The sequence below is a fragment of the Crassostrea angulata genome, chromosome 4 (assembly GCF_025612915.1).
Source record: "Crassostrea angulata isolate pt1a10 chromosome 4, ASM2561291v2, whole genome shotgun sequence".
Taxonomy (NCBI): Eukaryota; Metazoa; Mollusca; class Bivalvia; order Ostreida; family Ostreidae; genus Magallana; species Magallana angulata.
In genome coordinates, this window is record NC_069114.1 from 48,525,096 (window position 1) to 48,545,340 (window position 20,245).

At 33.7% G+C, this 20,245-nt stretch overlaps 1 protein-coding gene across 1 annotated transcript; it reads left to right on the plus strand.

Moving 5' to 3' along the window:
- Positions 1 to 326: 326 nt before the first annotated feature.
- On the plus strand, positions 327 to 20,091 carry LOC128180104 (uncharacterized). Its single transcript, XM_052847968.1, has 7 exons — positions 327 to 461; positions 1,751 to 1,865; positions 2,977 to 3,467; positions 4,320 to 4,556; positions 14,328 to 14,460; positions 16,188 to 16,349; positions 19,847 to 20,091. Exons 3-7 carry the CDS (start codon positions 2,992 to 2,994, stop codon positions 20,042 to 20,044), a joined length of 1,206 nt encoding a protein of 401 aa, XP_052703928.1. The 5' UTR covers positions 327 to 461; positions 1,751 to 1,865; positions 2,977 to 2,991; the 3' UTR covers positions 20,045 to 20,091.
- Positions 20,092 to 20,245: the final 154 nt, after the last annotated feature.

Below are 20,245 nucleotides of genomic sequence, written 5' to 3' on the forward strand. Positions count from 1 at the left end.
GTACGAGTATGAAAAAAGTATTATAAACTCGGGGCCAGATTTTCCAATTTCTCATAAAAATACTGCAACAAATCGTGTAAAATAATTGAGAGTTTATATCCTTCTTTGAACAACGAAATCCTGTTTAAGATATGATAATTTAACGATCCATAAAATAACGTTTTACGTTGTATCCACAGGGGCCAAGCCCGTTTTAACATTACTTTCAATGTAACCATAAATATTGAAATTAATGTTAAAACGGGCTTGGCCCCTGTGGTTGTATCCCACCTTTAAGATTTTATGCAGGTCCTGGAACGTCTTATCCGGTTCCGAAACTTCCGGACCTCGAAATGTCTATGCCCCCGATTGACCAAAGGCACTCGGCACCCCTCGGCTCCGTGAAGACGTTACTCGTACTCACTTACTGTACACAGTACAGTGTTCAGGAGATATAGAGTGACATGATAGACCAGTAACTTGTAAGTAATGACAACAGTTTTACTAATGTCTATATATCTAAATCAACATTATTCTGAATGTTTCATTACGTTTTAAAACTAATATGTTTTACGGTGCGACCGTTGGGGCAAACACAGCATCTTCCTGAACATGTACTGTATCAGAAATTTCGCGCTTTTGCTTATCACAGGCACTTGAATTTTTATCATTCAGTCGCTTAATAAGTCATACATCGAAAAATTCTACCCCTACTATATATAAATACAAAATTCTACCCCTACTATATATAAATACACGTGTATTTATCTATAGTAGGGGTATAATTTTTCGATGTATGACTTATTAAGCGACTGATTGATAAAAATTCAGGTGCCTGTGTGCTTATAAAGCATGCATAGCTTTAAATAACAAAAGGTGTTAATATTGTCTCGCATACACGAGATATTTATTTGACCATTAACAGATTAAAGGAAATATCCCTCATTTCAGAGACAATCGAGGGATCCCAACCTGTTGAGAAGTGGACAGGCATAGCCTATACATCCACTTGTAGGCAATGCCTGTCCACTTCTCAAAAGAGAATACATGTGATCAAACAATGAAATATGATAAATCGATAACAATGAAATTAACAACGTAAATGAATTTGATTGCAAAATAAAATAAAACATACCTATTTTTCAGTAAATTTTCATTATTCATAGTTTATAAGATTTGTTAAAATTTATTTCTTTATAAGTAGAACAATAGTTTAATCTCAGATACAATGTTGTGGAATAATAAAAATTTTAATATAAATGTTCATTGCACTGTATCTCCTCTTATAAAGTGATTGTAACATCAGTCCATCCCCTTTTTTTGCAGTAGACATTTTTACTTTAACTTACATATTAAAATTGACTCATCATAGATCTTCCCCCCTCCTATGTTAAAAAAAGAATTTTTTTTTTCAATTTTAAAACAGTATTATATTGTATCATATGATTTATATTGTATAGTATCATAGAATGCGATATCATATTTCATAGTATTTTATTGATAAACATTGTATATATATCTTACAATACCGTGTGAAATGAACATATGTTTATCATACAATTTTTAACATATGATATATATGATATGTGTCAAAACACACTACAGTATCCATGAATATTCAAGATCATTAATTATGATTTTCATATAGTATGATAAAGGTGGTCTCACAAAGGTGATGCCTCATAAAGGTGATGCCTCGTCTCGGTGAGCTTTGTAATCTTTGATTATCTTTGTTTACAAAATGTTTAATAAGTACGCATTTTTTTAATAGGTTCAATAATGTCTTTCTGTAAACCCTGACAGCCTTTACAATACATACTAGTAAGAGAAGGAAAAGACGCACAGAAGATTCTAAAAAACAATGCTCCTCTGCCAATAAAAACAAAGTAAGTAATGCGGCTATGTTAAGGCTGTCCGAAGCTAAATATATATCGAAAAATGATACTATTTTAATTATCGAAAAATGCTTTAACCAAGTGAGTTTCTTTAAACTTTTATTACATAAGTTAACAGTGGCATCCAACACTATATTTGATGTATTTTTGTGACGTTATATATTTTTCTTAAGCACGTGACGGGTGTATTCTAACACGGTAAATAATCTATAAAAATCGCATCGGCACAAGTGAATAATGACATTAAATCAAAAATATTTTTATGAAAAATCCTTCGATAAGTAATGTATTTTGCAGTTCTTGCTGGGGGTTCATATAAATATTTCGTTTATTTGAAATATTGTCAAAACATTTTGCACCGCCATTAAAATTAGGCACATTTTTACCTTTTATGCTCGATTTACACAAAATCGGGTCAATCGGTAGGTTTCCCCCAGCAAGATTCACAGTGGTACTTATTTTCTCTCCCGATTTCACGTGAAATATACTAAGATTTTTTTTATCTTTCACTTACGCCAAGCCGTTTTTTTTATATGCACATAGGCCTACATTTTTTACATATCACCATTCATTAGATTACACGTAGCAGGGGGAGTCTCAAAACCATTAGTTTATGAATAGTTATTTACCTATTACGAAGCTTTAAAACTGTTGATTTTTTTATACTCCATATCGGTGATATTGAATTTAGTATCACTAGTATTTACAACAGTGTCTATGTAAAGGAATGAAGCGGTTTTATTATGCACAATGAATATCACTTATTACGTTACGATACATTCCCTAAGAACGATCGAAAGGAATGCAGATCGTGACGTCAAAGTTAACTATGACCTCATATCTTATGAAGTACTGACAAGTGACTTTCTACATATCGCTGTGAAATTAATCGGGCAGCCTTAACATAGCCGCAAAAATTTATGTTGAAGTTGTCAGTAAAGAGAAGGGGGTATTAGATCTTGGAATTCAAAGGACATGTGCATTACTCAGTGATTGTAATTTATTGCAAAAGTTTGGACTCTGTTGTGTATTTAATGAAATTAATAACCATGCAGAATTTTCTACGTTTACTTGCATCTGCATTCTTGTTTCTCTTTCAAAGACTACCACCGATGAAATGCCAGGTCCTAGTGGAGAAGTACCTTTTAAAAGACAGAAAAAAGAAGAAACCCTGTTGGAATCTGATGAAGAACCCTATATAGATGACCCCTCCGATACAGACTATTGTGAGAGTGTGCTCTCTGGTGGAAAGGATGGCAATTTTCCTGCTAGCAAATGGAAATATTCTGATTTGAAGCAAATCAATATTTTCTTTGATGAGAAACCCGAGATTTATGAAGATTTTATGATGGAAGTAAAGGAAGATATTCTGAAGAATTATCCTCATTGTCCAGATTTCAGCAAGTGTGTAAATACTTTCACGCATCTTCTCAAAGAAAATGTTGTCTTCTCTTATGATTTGGAGAACATTCGTGAATTGCGAAAACATATGTATAAAAACAAAGTGGACATAGAACAGCAGATGATAAAAGACATACAAGGAGATGTGCAAAAGTCTGAGAATGCTGAGAAAAATTTTGATTTGAAGGATATGTAAGTAATATGAAGCCAACTTTAAATTTGGTTTATTTGATGTGCTCTTACTGGGACAGTGGGTCAGTATGAAACTTAATGTAAGTAGGTAGTTTTCAGATCTCAACATAGAAAAACATATAAGGGAAAAACCTAAAATCTATTTCTCAAGAACTACCTTGCTATGTAAGTATCCTCAGATAGTGTAGATTCTAATTTCTTCAAATTATAGTCCCCTTGACCAATACTGCAGCCCCAGGAGGGGTTCAAAGTTCAACTGTTGCTCCTGGTCAATACTGGAGTGGGAATATTAACAAAATTAGTGGGTTTTTAATAAACCTTCTTCACAACCACCATGTAGATTATCCTCAAATTTAAAAGCTAATCGTAAGTGTGCGTGATTTGGATTTCTGGCTATACTTTTGTCAGGTATTTCAAATTTACTGTCTGCACATTTAGACAAAAATGCCATTTACGACACTTTCAATTAACTTTAATTAAAACTGCATCAAATTATTTGTTTATTTTCAAACGCTTATGGCAGGGGTTCGGGGTGTGAGTGGTACCTCACAGTTACATTTGGTGTGTTTGATACTTTAAGAAGTATGAACCCCAATTCCATTTTAAAGTTATTAGTGATCAATAGTAAATTATTACTTGTGATATCCAACAATTTTTTTAAATATATACAACTCAAACTTATACAACAATTTAACACAATAGCAAATGAGATAACTTGATAATGATTCACAACATGTCCGAAGAGCATTTCCTGTCAAGGAAATGCTCTACCTGGCAATGCTCTCGTTATATCACTAATCAGTATTAAATCAATGTTCAATTAGTATAATGTTCATTTATATATAACTCCAGGTTAAGCAGGAGGTGGTTTCCAGCAGTTAAGAAGTTTGCTTACCAAACATTGAAGCTGATCAAAAGATCATTGTATCCCATAGAGGAAGGGGCAGTAACCTCAAGGATGGGTATAGATCCTAGCAAGCAAAAACAGAGTGAAGAAATTGAATGCGCTGAGGTGTATGAGGCTGTCGATGAAGAATTCTTTCAACACTTTTGTTCTATATTTGGACAACTGTTTTTCCTAGAGCCAGAGTAAGTATGTTAATAAGTACACTCCATTTTAAAAGAATATTCACAAGCCGGGCTTCGGAATCTAGAACTAGGCTAAGGTTGGTTGAGAGTGTAAACAAAAATGGTGACGGATAAGGTGAAACAAGTACTGCTGTATGATGCGTACCCTTTTGCAATAGATAAAGAAGGATAAACTCAGAGCTGTCATTCCACACACCCGACCGATCCAGAGAGTAGAAGTAGATGGATAAGCTAATTTGAGCTCGGGTCAAAAATGTGAAGAGGATTCAGCAAGCCGAGCCCTTTGTCAAGTTTTCTTGCCCCGACTAAATACAGCTCAATAAATGCATTTCAAGAAAGTAACCATGTATTTTTATTCATGACCCTTAAGGTTTTCCAATCCTTAGCCTCAATTTTTTTTTCATCATAAGGGTATAGTCCACTAATGCATTTTCCATAGGCGGTAATGTTAACGTTATGGTTCATAGCTCCGGCCCTAATTTTCAATCAGCAATGAGGGACCTCATCAAATTGTCTCTTTCCTGTTAAAATTTCGTGGTTGGAAGTCAGATTTGTTTTCCGGCAAAATGCGTCTGTATTGAAAAACTCTGAAAATGAAAGTAAAAGTAGGGAATTTCACAGTTTTGGAAAAGGTGTACATCAAACAATTTCAATTCTTTTCTTTAAATGATAATTCAATTTTGACACTTATTTTTAAGGTACCTCACTACACCCAGACTTATACTTTTTAAGACACTAAGTCACAAGATGGCGATATCGTCGTAACCCAATGGTTAAAGTATTGGGCTTCTGAACCGCACATCATGAGTTCGAATCCACCCGGAGCTTTTGTTCATGTTTACTGATTACAGAATTAAATTTTCGAAAATGTAATTTTTCATCCAAAATTGCACATTTTTTTGCCTATTTGACTTAAATGCTTCTTATCCATTACATGTATAATATTTATCATAATCAAGTAATTTTCTGCTGATTTGAGAAGATTTTCCAAGGTGTAGTGAGCCACCTTAAAATTACAAATCCTCTTTTCTGACATGTGATCAAGCATTTTGATTTAAAATGTCCCAATAAATGTATATACACTCTGCAAGTATAAAAACTTTTTTGCTTAAAGGCACTACATTGTTGTCCTACCTATTCCAAAAATAGTTACAGGGATATATAGTACCGATCAGACCCAACCTAACAGAAAGTAAACCCCAACTAAACCCCAGGTTTACTTTCTGGGTTTACTCTGGGTTTACTAGAGTGGACCCAGAGTAAACCCAGAGTAAACCCCAAGTAAACCCAGAGTGGACACAGAGAGTAAACCCCGATCAGAGGTATACCCTGAAAGCAGACGCTACATGTGTATTCGGAATATACAAAGGGTAGGAATCACAGGCAATGGGATGATAAGATAAAATACAGGTCTGCTTCACACTCCAGTGCGACTATAGTTCACACTATAGTTGACTCCAAAATCAATTCTCGAGTAAACCCAAAGTAAACCCGGAATAAACCCAAAGTAAACCCCGAGTGGACCCAAAATTTCAAAAAGTAAACCCAAAGTAAACCCAGAAAGTAAACCCAGGGTTTAGTTGGGGTTTACTCTGGTGTTAGGTTGGGTCTGATCGGTACTGTACCCATAAGAATGACATTTTTAAGGTCTTCCGTTTCCAACGGAAGACCTTACTATTATTCTGAAAAATTTTCAAATTTCTTATTATTTTTTTTTTTCTTCTAGACGCCAACTTTGATCCTTAATATCTCGCTCGTTTGTTCACCGATTGTTTTGAAATTTTCAGGACTGATAACATGCCGCGGGATGTTGTCGTTGCATATTTTAGTTGAGGAAAATCCCTATCCGGTTTTGAGTTTTTCCCCTTTTAGTAAAATTTTACGACTTCTTTTGTCCAGGGGGGTTTAGCTATAACGATGACTGGCAGAGTCTCAAAGATGGGCTGGTTTGGAAGCTAATACATTGAATTTGTGCGAGATATATTTTAATTATTATTTAAATGCAAATAAAAGGGGTGGTATAGATGTTGAAACAAAGGTAAGAAAAAAATTCAAAAAAATTCGCGTATTTTCCGTGTTAGTTTTTTACCTGATAAAAATTTGTTATAACATGTATTTTAAAAGATCTTGGTCTTACCAAGACCTTTCATTCGGTATACAGAAAAAGGGGCTGGCCCCTATAATTAGGGAGTTAGATGCGTCAAAAGTTTCTTGTCAATAACTTGTAAAGGAATAAAAATTTCTAATGCATTATTGAAGCAAAGTTGTAAAGAAATTAATTTTGAATCCTTCCGTGGTATTCGATTTAATGTTTTCGTAATTTATAGCCAGTATTTGCAGAAACAATTGTTGTCAGTTCGGTCCATTTTTGTGGGGGTGTGCACGTTTAGGAGGTTATGAAAGGGCTTTTTGTAATGCACTAACTGATACATGCAGCGCGCAAAAATAATTCTACATAAAGTTCCCAAATGTTTTTATTCATATGTACATATTCATTTCATAATGATGAACCTCTTTGACCTTATTTTTGTTGTTTGTTTCATAACTGTGCCCCTTTCTATATTTAAATGCATTACGAGACTCAGGTAACCGATCGATAGAAGAGTCGCTAGCTGTATTCAGGCCGTCGCCTTGACGACAGTGCATATGCTTGTAGAGCTGGACGTACACATGTTTAACGCCCCACTTTGTTACTGTAACAGAGACATTTTGAATTGTTTCAGTACTGGGAGATGTGTAAATAAAATGGTTCGAATGCATGGTAATTAAACTCAACTTTTCTACAGTACGTATACACGGCCGTCATATAAAGCACAATGTGTATTACTGACATGACAAATGTACGCTGGCAATTTAAACGAACGCGTGATTGCTCCCGATATAACATTTCCTTTAAAGCAAAACAAAATACTGATTTCCGATAGATATAATATTATCATCGTGGAGATGATTTTAAAAAGTGAACTTAATATTCGTATACGATAATATTTGAATCCAAGCCCGCTATTTTTAAGTAACGGGTATTAGGGATATTAATTATGACTTGCCCCGCGTTTCACGTTTTTTACTTGCAATGCATCTACAAACGAAAATACCAAACAACCTTCGGCAGCAATTTATAAATTATTTATTACATACTAGTACACAATATTAAAGAGATAATTAACTAAATTGTGCTTTATAATTGTACTCGCTATCTTCCGTGGAAATAATGGCATGGAAAAAATGTTGTTCAATGTTTATAAAAAACGATATTGTATATTGATAGATTGACACATTAACAAACATTCAGACCCGCAATGTATTTTTTGCAAATTCTATAAAATGTAGACTCAATAAGTGAATTTTTCCGTTTGGGGTATTTTGAATCACATGTGTACACTATGTGTACATGTACATATAGATTAATAGCCATATAGATAAACACTTTCAGTGTTGAATTTTTAAAAGATATTTTGTATTTGCAATGCAATGCAAGGGCTATTAAATTCGAACAATGTACATACGGTAGGGATCGAACTGATACTGGTTCTGCTTGTTCTACAAACAGCGAATGAAATGCAAAGTATTAGGGTGTTATTTTTTAAACAAATAAGTATTGCTCTCTTAAAACCTTGCATTACTAAACAAAGTATTTCATCGGAAGCATTATTAGTTACCTTAGCTGCATATATGTAGCTCTCCGTCTGGAAAAATTGAGTACCATCCGAAATTTTTCATACAAGGGCTATACAGACTTGCAGCTAACATTACCTTAGAATTTGCAGCTGTTCATAAATTCCATAAAAGACGCGCAGATTCAAGTGGTTATATGTCGTTTGATATGGGATTTATGATGTATATTTATATTATTTTAATTAAGGACAGACGAGACGTTCCTCAATTTTATATAATTTTCCTTGATATTTCATTCCTTATTTATTAACATTTAAACCTGTTAATTCCAAAAAATTTAGAGTACATTACCAGGCTCGTTTTGGAGCTAGAATATTTCGAACTTTCCTTAAAATAGCACGCAAAATGCATTTGAATGCTTATAAGTAAAGTCATACTATATATTTTAATTTGAACACTTTATATTCAAACCAAAAAAATCATATTACATAAAGATTTAATTATGAAATAACAAAGTGGAAATCTTCACATTGTGGAGATAGGAAAAAATGGAAGATACATGAAGGTCGCGTCTGACCTTAATATTATACAAGCAATAGCTTTCCGAAAAGCTTGCCTGACTACCCAAATTTATTCAATGGAAGCATGCATGTATCAATTAGGCTATCTTATAAGAAATGAAATTTAATTTTCGCTGCGGATCATAAACTATTAAACTGAACGTGCAGAGTTTAGAAGCAATTTCAATCTTTTTCTTCGATCGAGTGCATGTACCTGTACATCACTGGAAATTAAATCATTTCATTATTTTTAAATCATCTTAGGAATGTACATGTATCCAGAGGCGGATCCAGCAATTTGAAAAGGGGGGGGGGGTGTCATTTGATAAAAACCAATATGTGCAAAATTCATCATTTGTCAATAAACAAGGACTTTTTGAACGTTTTCCGTGCGTATACAACTGTATTTAATACACATTTATCTCGTCACTATTTAATTCACATCTATTTCAACAGCAGAGTGCACTGCATTATTAAGCGTTTTGCCGTTTAGGTTTAGGTAAGGAAACTCAAGTCTCCAGCAATGAGAAAGTGCGTCTATGTTTGATAGAAAAGAAACACTAAGAAACAAAAAATAACTCAGAATAATTACGACAAACTATTATAAAAATTGATATTTTGGTAAAAAATTTTATGTCTTTGATGTTTATAAATTCTTAACTGTTTATCGATTTTGATGTTTAAAATAAAGGTCTAAATGATAGGATATGACAAAAGAATGGGAATAATTTATCTGCTGAATAAATGATGCGTGTGAAATGCAATGGTAAAAGCTATTGTCGTCCCAGGGAACTTGATGTGACCTCTGTAATGGGTGCGCTACATCATCTGGCACTAGTACAAATGCGATCATATTTAGAAAAGTTTTGGAAAGGTGGGCATTTTAAATAAAAGTAAATATTCCAATTATATGAATTTATATTTGTTTTAATTAATCCAAACTGATGATTCTTTGTTAATGATGATAATCCAACACAAACTATTACTTACATTGTACTACTTAGACAATGTGTATCATCTTGTTGCGATGACACCTCCCTCTTTTTTTTTTTTTTGACCTTTCAAATATGGCAATCTATTTTTAAATCAGGATTACACACGTGCAATGTGAAAAGCCCTTTTAATTGAACACTCTTGCTCATTGTTGCTTATTACATCCCATATAACGTTTTCATCAATTATGAATATAAATGTTGACACATTAAAGATGCATCGTCAGGCAATTATTAATTCAAGTGGGTGCCCCCCCCCCCCCCCCCCCCCCCCCCCCCACACACACACACTTTTTCTCACAGCAACTAATTTTTTTAAAATTTACTTATAAAAAATTGAATTATCAAGGATGTAAAAAAAATTATATAAAAATAAGGAAATTAGGATTGAAATTGAAGTTATATACATACTACGCCAGCCCCTTGATCTGAATGGATTTTTCCGTGAGGGTCGGGGTAGGTATAAAAACAAATTTAATCGTTCAAAGTTTTGAATTGTTAACAACGATATATCAGATCGAATGTTTTAGAACGATTTATAAATCCAAAATACAGTCATTTTTAATCGGTTGACGCGTGAGCATATGTATTAAGTAGGCGGGCATCCTTACACCCTATTAATTGAAGACAAATGAAATCGCGTCCAGCAGAACTCCCTGGCATTTTAGTGTATGTTATTATGAATTTATCATTTTGTTTGTTAATAACAATTCAACATCAATTATTAATTAACAATGTACACTCTTGTACGTTATTACACAATTTTGTTGCGATGACCCCCCTCCCCCCCCCCCCCCCCCCCCCCCGGCCATTATACCTATTTTTAAATCAGGATTACACACGTGCTTGCATGTGCAGAAGACAATCTGGAACTTAACTGATAACTATATCATCTCTTTGGAAATTTATTTCTCCGTAAGCAAATACGTGTAGTAACTGATACATGCAATTGTGAAAACCATAGAGGAATGCATGATCTGCGCATAATAACTAACTGCTTGATACAATATTTCTTTTTTCCAACATGTTTTAAGTCAATGATAATATGAAAATATATGCTTGACTTCATAACGGAAATAACTTATTTTCTTTATTCCCCTTTTCAATAAACAAAACAAACCAACAGACCAAATTGATCCAGATAAATATAATTATCAAAAATAAACCTAAAAAACAAACTACACTTTCATCCTTCACCCACAATATTGCCTTTTCGATATTTGTCATCGTGGTAGATCCGTGTAACAATCTATTAAGTAGGTGCTTGCACGACATAGAACCGGCCCTTGCTGATCAACGTTTTCATTAACGCATATAAAGGAAAAAAAATATTTAGATTTTTTCTTGGATATATTTTGATGTTAATAAAAAAGAGAAGAAATTAGTTCTCAGTCTCACTTTATGCTTGTTTGTTAGCGGTTAATCTAAGTTCATTTTGTATATCCTTTTGTAATTTAAAAATATGCGATGTAAATCTTTTTTCCATGCAATATTTCGTATAAAACAACGAAGAGTAGTATCTTGAAACTTCATTCAAAATTTTATTAGACCTTTATTGTAAAATGCTAACATTGAAAATTGTGCCCGATTTCTCTTTTTTTTAAGGTAAAACTTTATTGATTAAAAAAAACTGATTCTTTGAGACAAAATAAATTGACATAATCAGTTTGACATTCTCTAAGTGCAGGTCTGTAGCTCTTAGTCTGAAAAAGAATCGGATGGACGACCTAGGACCCAGATCGTCCATCCAAATTTCTTGAATATTGCCATTTCTTTCGTACGCGGACGCATGTTGGCCGAATACTTAACGAGACTAAATGGTTCGTATTTTAAGTTTTAACTGCGTTTAAAGGTAATATTGGAATTCCGATAATTTTGAAAATGATTAATTAAATAAAAATGGTTAAAATTACCGTTAAATTACCGGCATCGGTCTTCCCCATGCGCGAATCTAAAAGAGTAGGGTGAGGGTTCCAGACCCCACCCCAACCCCCGCAAAATTTCTTTCCATTACATGTACAATATAAAATTACAAAAATATGCCTCGGACATCCCCAGGCAAACTTAAATAACCGTCAGACACTCAACCCCCACCCAAGGAAAATTTTTCTTATCCGCGCATGCCCCCCTCCCCCCCCCCCCCCCCCCCCCTCAAAAAACAAAATTATTCTTCAGAACCCCCTGTAAAATTTCCAGGATCTCCGCATACATTCTAAAAGATTCATTGGCCCTTGCTTTTGATAAAAAATGCGAGTAAAATGTTTGGTCTTTTTACGTTCATACCGGTCATACCCACTGTGTGATTATAATCGTCGTCCATATTCTGTGTATATTGAGTCAATTATGATGATTAGATAAGTTTCTCAAAAAAAAATGCACATGCAAAAAAACAACATGCGGCGAATCAAACTTCGGACAACTTTTAAAGATCTGTATTTGCTTATATACATGTACTTTGTTTCTTTTACACAGTGTTTATACATCTAATATTGCACCATGGTCAGGTATCAATTTTTGTATTACGTCACAAGTATGACGCAGCTACAACGGAAGACCTAATCGTTGCTTGCAACGAGCTCGTCTCTAGTTCTTTCAACCTTTATAAATGAAATGAAATTTTTAGAGGGTATCCATGCATTTTACAAAATTATTGCAAACTTACTTGGAATAAAGAAACAAGTTGAGTGTTTAAAAAGAATTCCAGTGCATTGATGGCTCGAACTCTATACCAAGATGTATATAAGTGGTACAAAGCATCCTTATAGAAAGGAAATATTAAATTGTTTAAATAAAGGGCGTAACTTTTTTCAAAAGGGAAATAACCACGAAACAGTGAGTATAGGGTGTGTGTCTTTAAAAATCTTCTTCTCTAGAACCACTGCACCAGAAATGCCAATAAAAGCTTGTTTATAAAGTGAAGATCCTCAATTGTAAAAATCTAGGCCCTCGGGCCAAAACGGGGGTCCAAGGCAAGGTTCAAAGTTTAACATAGAAATACGTTGGAAAAATGTTTGAAAATTTTCTTCTCAAGAACAACTCCACTAAAAAATGCCAATATTAACACAAAAGCTAGTTTATATATTGAAGATTCTAAATTGTGAAAATCGTGACCCTTGGACAAAAAGTGGGGCCCCAGGCAGGGTTCAAAGTTTAACATAGAAGTAGGTTGGAAAAATGTTTAAAACTTTTCTTCTCAAGAACCACTGCACCAGAAATGCCAACATTTACACTAAAGCTTGTTTATATAGTGAATTTTCTAAATTGTAAAAAACGTGACCGTCGGACCAAAACAGGTGCCTCAGGTGGGGTCCAAAGTTTAACATAGCAATAGGTAGAAAAAATGTTTGAAAGTTTTGTTTTCAAGAACCACTGCACCAGAAATGCCAATTAATTAACAAAATCTTGTTATATAGTGAATATTCAAAATTGTAAAAATTGTGACCGTCAGATAAAAACCAGGTCCCCAGGTGGGGATCAAAGTTTAACATAAAAAGTATTCAAAATTGTTAGAATTCTTAAATTGTGTAGATTCTAAATCAATAAAGCTGTGACCACCTGACTAATACTGAGGCCCTAGGCGAGGTTCAAAGTTTAAAAAAGAAATAGCATATGCTGCGAAATAAAATGTTACAAGGAACTGTTGTTCAGGTGAGAGATGTGGCCCATGGGCCTCTTGTTTGTTTTTCTACCTAGAGGCCATATGGCACAATATCCTTTGAACACCCATATAAAACTTTTGTTGTTCAGGTAAGCAATGCGGCCCCATGGGCCTCTAGTTTATTCTTATAAAGTCAATGCCCTTCATGAAAAAAAAAAATCCAGCTCTGATTTTCACTTCAGTTTTTGTAGCCTATGTTTATTTCTTTTGTGCCAAGACTGGCCGATGACTTTTTTTCATTGTTTTTTCTTATAATCTGAATGTAAGAGAGGACATGACATTCAAATCATGAGTAGAGTTTGGCGACACTTCGATACCGACCTTAGCCTTGTTTTTAATACAATATGAATATTTGTGACTATTTCATTAAGAAAAATGGTGAATGTTAATATCTTCTGTGAAAACCTTATTGGAAGCCCTATCCAGTCTTGAATATATCCTTATTTACCAAATTTGGCGAACTCATTGTTCTTTTCGATTTTTTAAATATTCATTATTCACTGTCCACCAATAAGAAAGCAGAGCTTTTAAGTTTTGTAAGGTATGAAAATGATGATCTATCAATTTTGACTTTTTATAACACCAGGGAAACACTCTCAATTCTTGCAAATTGTAAAAATTCACTGTATATTTGCGCAGAACACATGTTACAGGAAGTTAGTTCAGAGTGTCAAGTCCTTGTAAATTTCAAGGACAAGTTTGGTTGTTTGATATGTGTAAAACTGCATGTTTTATGCTGTCCTTCCATACAGTGTAGATAAACTACCAGACTGAGTTACTGTCCTTTAAAAACCAAAATGGTCAGAATATTAATCGTTTCTGGATTTTATCAAACTCTCAATCACATGAATTCTTAATCTCTCAAGTTTTCATCAAGGTCCCTTAAAGTTCCAGATTTTGAGATTTGCCTGTAGTTGCAATAATTGTTTCATTCACTTTCTTTTAGTGCAGTGAAAAGAAAAACCATGTATTTTAATGGAAAGACAGTAAGCAGTACACCAGATTTAGCTTACTCTCTACATTTGGAGCCATTTGCTGGAGTGACAGACATACAGGACACTATACTCTTTGTTATTGAGGTAAAATCTGTGGGCTTTTCTGACCAAAATTCATCTTACTTTACATTCATTCAAGAAAATAACACAATTTCAGTCATTATTATCTGTCATTAAAACATATATGTGAGCAGCCACAGGGTCTTGTGTAGTAAAATAAAACACACTATATAATCAATACAAATTACTGTGCATGAAAAGTGCGTGATGACTAAGGGAGATTGAACATGAACGTTCAACTCCAAAAAATTATGTATTTGTTACGCACATAGACGTGTGCTAGTTTTGGACTGATTAACCTTATTTATACGCAAATTCTGTGAAAACAAGGAGTACCATTAAATTCTTCTTGCTGATACTTGATTTTGATAACATTTAGTTAAAAAGCTAAAACTAGATACCAACATTTTTTAAAAAGCAATTTTGGAGAATATAAAAATATGAAAGAAATTAAAAGAGCATATATTTTTTTTATGAAATTGAACTTATAAGAGGGGAGCATAGCCTCCCGTGTACCTCCGGTTTGTAGTTCACTGGAAATAATGATTCTTTACTTTTGTTATTGTATAATAAAGACATTATATTTTCAAAATTAAATCGATCTGTTTAGTTGCTATTTAAAAGCGCAATTGTGTCCTCTTATTCAAAATCAAAAATTATCCAATTCCCCACGCGGGTATGATAAGGCAACTTTCAGCGAATGATTGAGTAAAATTTCCTCTGATCATTGTTGTCACAATAACCAGCATGATGGCATGTTTTACTTTGAAACATGTCAATTTTAACTTTATCTCTGGTTCAAATTATAAAAACTGCAGGCATAAATTGTCACTAAAAACTTTTCTAACTGAATAATATGTCTTCAATTTCTTTTTATTACGTATAATTAACATTGATCAAGTCGCAATCATGTTTAATAGAGAAGATCAATGTTGCAAGACAAATCATCGGAATGCAGTGTAAACAATGCCGAAATAGAACTTATTTAATACATATACAAAAGATTTAGATGATGGTCAGTAAGGATATAATCAGTATAATACAGGCATGGATATTTTGTTTTTCTAGTGATATAAATGTCTGTCTGCTTACCTTGTAACACTCGCTTATCGAACAAAATATCCATGCCTGTATTATCCTGATTATATCCTAACTGACACTCATCTAAATTTTTGGTATATGTATTAAATAAGCGTACTTCGGCATTGGTTTATCTGTCATGTGATACAGTGGGACTTGATATTTATATTTTCTGTTTTCATAAAAATAAACAATATTTAAAATGACCATAATATAGACGATCATTAAACTTAGGTTTGCGTTAACCTACCTGCGCAAGCTGTAACTTGTGAGGAAGTATCCCTAAATATGGTAGTTTTAAGTTTGTACGTTTTAACATTGTTTTAGGTGAGCTAACAGATAATTGGTGCTCATGATTTTATATTCGGGGAATCGAGGAATTACATACTCATATGAAATAAGGAATTTACAGACAAAGACACTGGAAAGTGAACATATTTATGAATAATACTCCTGCTTACCTAATTCAGAATAAAAATTGCAGACTTAATGGAGATGTATCTCTTATGCTAAGATGTCATATTGTTGAAACAAGAAATATAAGAAGTAAAGAACGTTTTACCAAGAATAATTATTTAGATAAAAAGACTGCTTGTAAGGAGAGTAATGTCATGTTAGCAAAATCTATATCTACAATAAATACATTAAATGCTTTCTTGTTGTTACTTCAGGTGAAAAGAAAGCCAGTAAGAATGAAAACTTCGGTCTCTGTATCACTAGAAGAACAAGTTGGCCCCAGAGTCTTAGGACAAGTTGGATTGGAATTGTTTGCAGAGACAAATTTTTCTGTATTGAAACCAAACTCTCTGGGAATCATCTGTATGGAAACCAAAGTAAGTGCAATCAACTTTAATTTTGTTACGACAAATCTGAAACCTTCAAAAAATCAATGGCATAAAGTAAATTATGGAGCCAGTCAATCAGACCCCTATCAAAGCCATCCTAGTAAGTCCCATGTATTTTAGCTCACCTGAGCTTATGTGATCACTTTTTAGTTCACCTGAACTGAAGGTTCAAGTTAGCTTTTCTGAACACTCGTTGTCCGTTGGTCCATCCTTCTGTAAACTTTTCACATTTTTGAAATCACTAGGCCAGATTTAACCAAACTTGGTACAAAGCATCCTTATGAAAAGGGGGATTCTAAATTGTTAAAATAAAGGGCACAACCCTTTTTAATGGGGAAATAATTACGAAACAGTGATAATATGGTGCATGTCTTTAAAAGTCTTCTTCTCAAGAACCACTGCACCAGAAAATGCCAATATTTACATAAAAGCTTGTATATAAAAAGAAAATTTTAAGTTGTAAAAATCATGACCCCTGAACCAAATTTGGGGCTCCAGGCAGGGCAAATAAGATAACATTCATCTTACAAATGTGCCTTATCTCAAAACAGATATTATAAATCCTGTTTTTGGGCGAACATTACATGTATGAAGACCTTTGTAAAGAAATATAAACTTAAGACAGATTTTAAATGAATATATAATCCCGATGCACCCTGCCATACTGGCACTGTACCAGTTATCGGCTATAATTTTACGTTTTCTTTTCGTGTTTCCTTATTTCTTGATATATTGGAATAAAACTTTTCATACTTTAAATTGTGAACTCCTTATTTATCCATCGGTTAGATTATATCATCATTTAGAACCCAAAACATATTGTTTCTGTGCTTTTTTGCAAGCCCCGAATTTGCCTAGGTTTCATGATTTACTGTACCAGTTATCGGCTTCGTGATAATAACATAGTAAAATCCTTGTACATGTTGATTTTATATTCTGCAAAGTATTGATTGAATTATGTCCCTTGCAGGGTCAGCCTATTGGTCATAGGGGTTATTATACATAAATTAAACTCATAAAATTATTCTTTTATCATCATACGGTAATACACACAATCGTACGCTTATCAATGCATAATTATACAATCAGGCGTTCAACTGCGCCATGAATCTCTCGGAATTTAGTGAGTTCCTTTTCTTTATAAATGTTATATGTATTGATATTATATGTCAAATCAAAGAAGGGATATAATTACGTATCACAAAGAGGTCATATTCTATTTTTAACTTATTACGTCACTTCCCCCACAGCTGAAAGTGCAAAGATGTAAATAAGCGGTAAACAATGATCGTTAAAGCTCATGTTTAAAACATATTGAAGAAAGTTTTCAAGCAAACTTACTTTTCTTTATTAGAAACAGATGACTGAACTAAAAAATCTCGGATATTCACGTGCTATAGGTCCGAACCCTCAGTTTAGCCGATAACTGGTCTTAGCCGATAACTGGTACAGTACCAGTAATGATTTTTTTTATCAAAAGTGAAAAATCAGACTTTTTGTTTTAACAGTGTATATCCCCTATCAGTGATTGCCTCTGTTTACTCCTAGGCTCAAACACACATACACGGGTGGTCAGTTTTCACACTTTGTCACAGTTACCCGGTCGTTTGTATAGTTCCGTGTGTAAACTTTGGAAGTTTTTCTTAATCTGAGACAGACCGTAGATATGTATCTATAGACATACACAAAAAATAAAAAATAAAAATGACTTTTTAGCATTGACTTCCAATCAGTAAGAAGACAATCATTAAACAATGAATTTAAATCATTTAAATCCATATTATCCTGTAACTAGAAATAAATAATTTAATTTTGGTTGTAATCCCTAATTTGATTGGCTGATACAGATGGAGGGACATGTATCATATTGTATAACATACATTGGTATGGGGACACACCCCCTTGACAACATCTATCGGGAACTACTATTTTTTTTTTTAACATGTAATACCTTACATATACATTTGCATGCATGTGTATACCAGAGTGAATAAATAGAATATGTAACATTTGTATCTCACCTGAGCTGAAAGCTCAAGTGAGCTTTTCTGATCACTTTTTTCCGGCATCCGTCGGTGTCTCTCTGTCCATCCATCTGTCCATCTGTCTGTCTAAACTTTTTACATTTTCGGCTTCTTTTCCAGAACCACTGGGCCAATTTCAACCAAACTTGGCACAAAGCATCATTAGGTGAAGCGATTAAAGTTAAAATAAAGGGCCACGTCCTTTTCCAAGGGGAGATAATTAGGATTTATTGAAAATTTGTTGATATTTTTCAAAAATCTTCTTCTCGAAAACTATTTGGCCAGAAAACCTGAAACTTGTGTAGAAACATCCTCAGATAGTGTAGATTTAAGTTTTTTCAGATCATGGTCCTCATAGGTAAGATGGGGCCATTATGGTGGTCGAAGTTTTACGTAGGAATACATAGAGTTAATCTTTAAAAAAAAAAATTTTTAAACCATGGGGCCAGAAAAGCTGAAACTTGTGTGAAAGCATCCTGAGATAGTGTAGATTTAAGTTTCCAATTTTGGTGTGAAGCATCTCTATGGTAAGAGGAATGTAAATTGTGAAATAAGATGCAAGCATCCTCAAATGACGTAGGTTCTAAATTGTTAAAATCGTGACCCCTGAACCAATACTGACCAGTGGGGCCCAAAGAGGGATTCCAATTTTAACATAGAAAAGAAGTACCTATTGTACCAAATGCTTGTTATCGCAATTCCTCTAAAACCAACAGAGATAGAGACTTGGAACTTTAACCAATTTCTTCAGTACACTTAGAGAGTTTTTCAATCTATTCATACCGAAAGGATCTGAGGCCTCCTAGCAGTTATTGCCCCTGAAAATATTAAAATTTCAAGAAAATATTTCATCAATTGAATTAAAAGAAAAATATTCTAAACAAAAAAAATAATGAGGTGGAAAGACTTCTAATTGTTCGAGAATAATTAGTCTACTAGTTTATCTTAGATCTTCTTCTGTACTTCTACAGCGGAGGGAGATAGAATGAATGCATTATTATGATGTCCATGAAGCCCTCTATTTAAATTTTAAATTTTATGACCTCTGGGTCAGGGGTTCAAGCCCTTGGATAGGGCCAACATGACCACATATTGAAAATGTATAAATAATTCTAATATTTTCTTCTGTACTTAATTATTTCCATAATGTCATCTTCTTAAATTGTAAAATTCACAGTCCATGGAGCAGGGGTTCAAATATTAAAAGCGGAAGTAACAGTCAGAGGATTTTTGGATTAGGGTTAAGACTCCAAAAGCTTAACATGCAAACTTGGGACTCCCTTACAGGTTTGTCCGTCTATGGGTTATGGTACTCAGGTGACCGTCAAGGCGTGTGAGCCTCTTGTTTCAAATTATCACACCCTTCTACCTTTCTGAGTTTTCTTCTTTTTTTCCCTTGTATCTGACATGTTAAATGTGCTTTGTCATAAATAATCATTCTGAAAGCAATTTATCTTTCAGTTTATTTTCGTATACCTAAGGATGCCTGAGGACCATTGCGTTAACGTTTTATTGGGAGCACCGTTGGAAACAAAAGGAAAAATCTCCTACACTCGTTCATTTGATATGTTGAATGCTGAAGACCGATCAAAAATAGCAGAGTTTTTGTATTTCCTAGGATGTGTTCAAAATTGCCGAATTCCTAATTCTAAAATATAACAACTATATAGTTGACATGTTATTTGTATTACAACATATCAATCCAACATTGTTGTTTCGATTATTAGTGTTCTAAGTATTATACACAGAATATCCAATTTAATTTTCTTCTAAATTCTATGGGTTTGTTTTTAATTTGATTCATCGGGTAATTCAAAATTGTAAGGACTATAAGAATATGTTTATCTCATATATTGAGTC

Excerpts from the sequence above, each read along its gene's own strand:
- LOC128180104 (XM_052847968.1), top strand. The coding sequence starts at position 2,992 with ATGCCAGGTCCTAGTGGAGAAGTACCTTTTAAAAGACAGAAAAAAGAA. Across the intron at positions 3,468-4,319 it reads AATTTTGATTTGAAGGATAT|GTTAAGCAGGAGGTGGTTTC; the intron begins GTAAGTAATATG and ends ATATAACTCCAG. Across the intron at positions 4,557-14,327 it reads CTGTTTTTCCTAGAGCCAGA|TGCAGTGAAAAGAAAAACCA; the intron begins GTAAGTATGTTA and ends ACTTTCTTTTAG.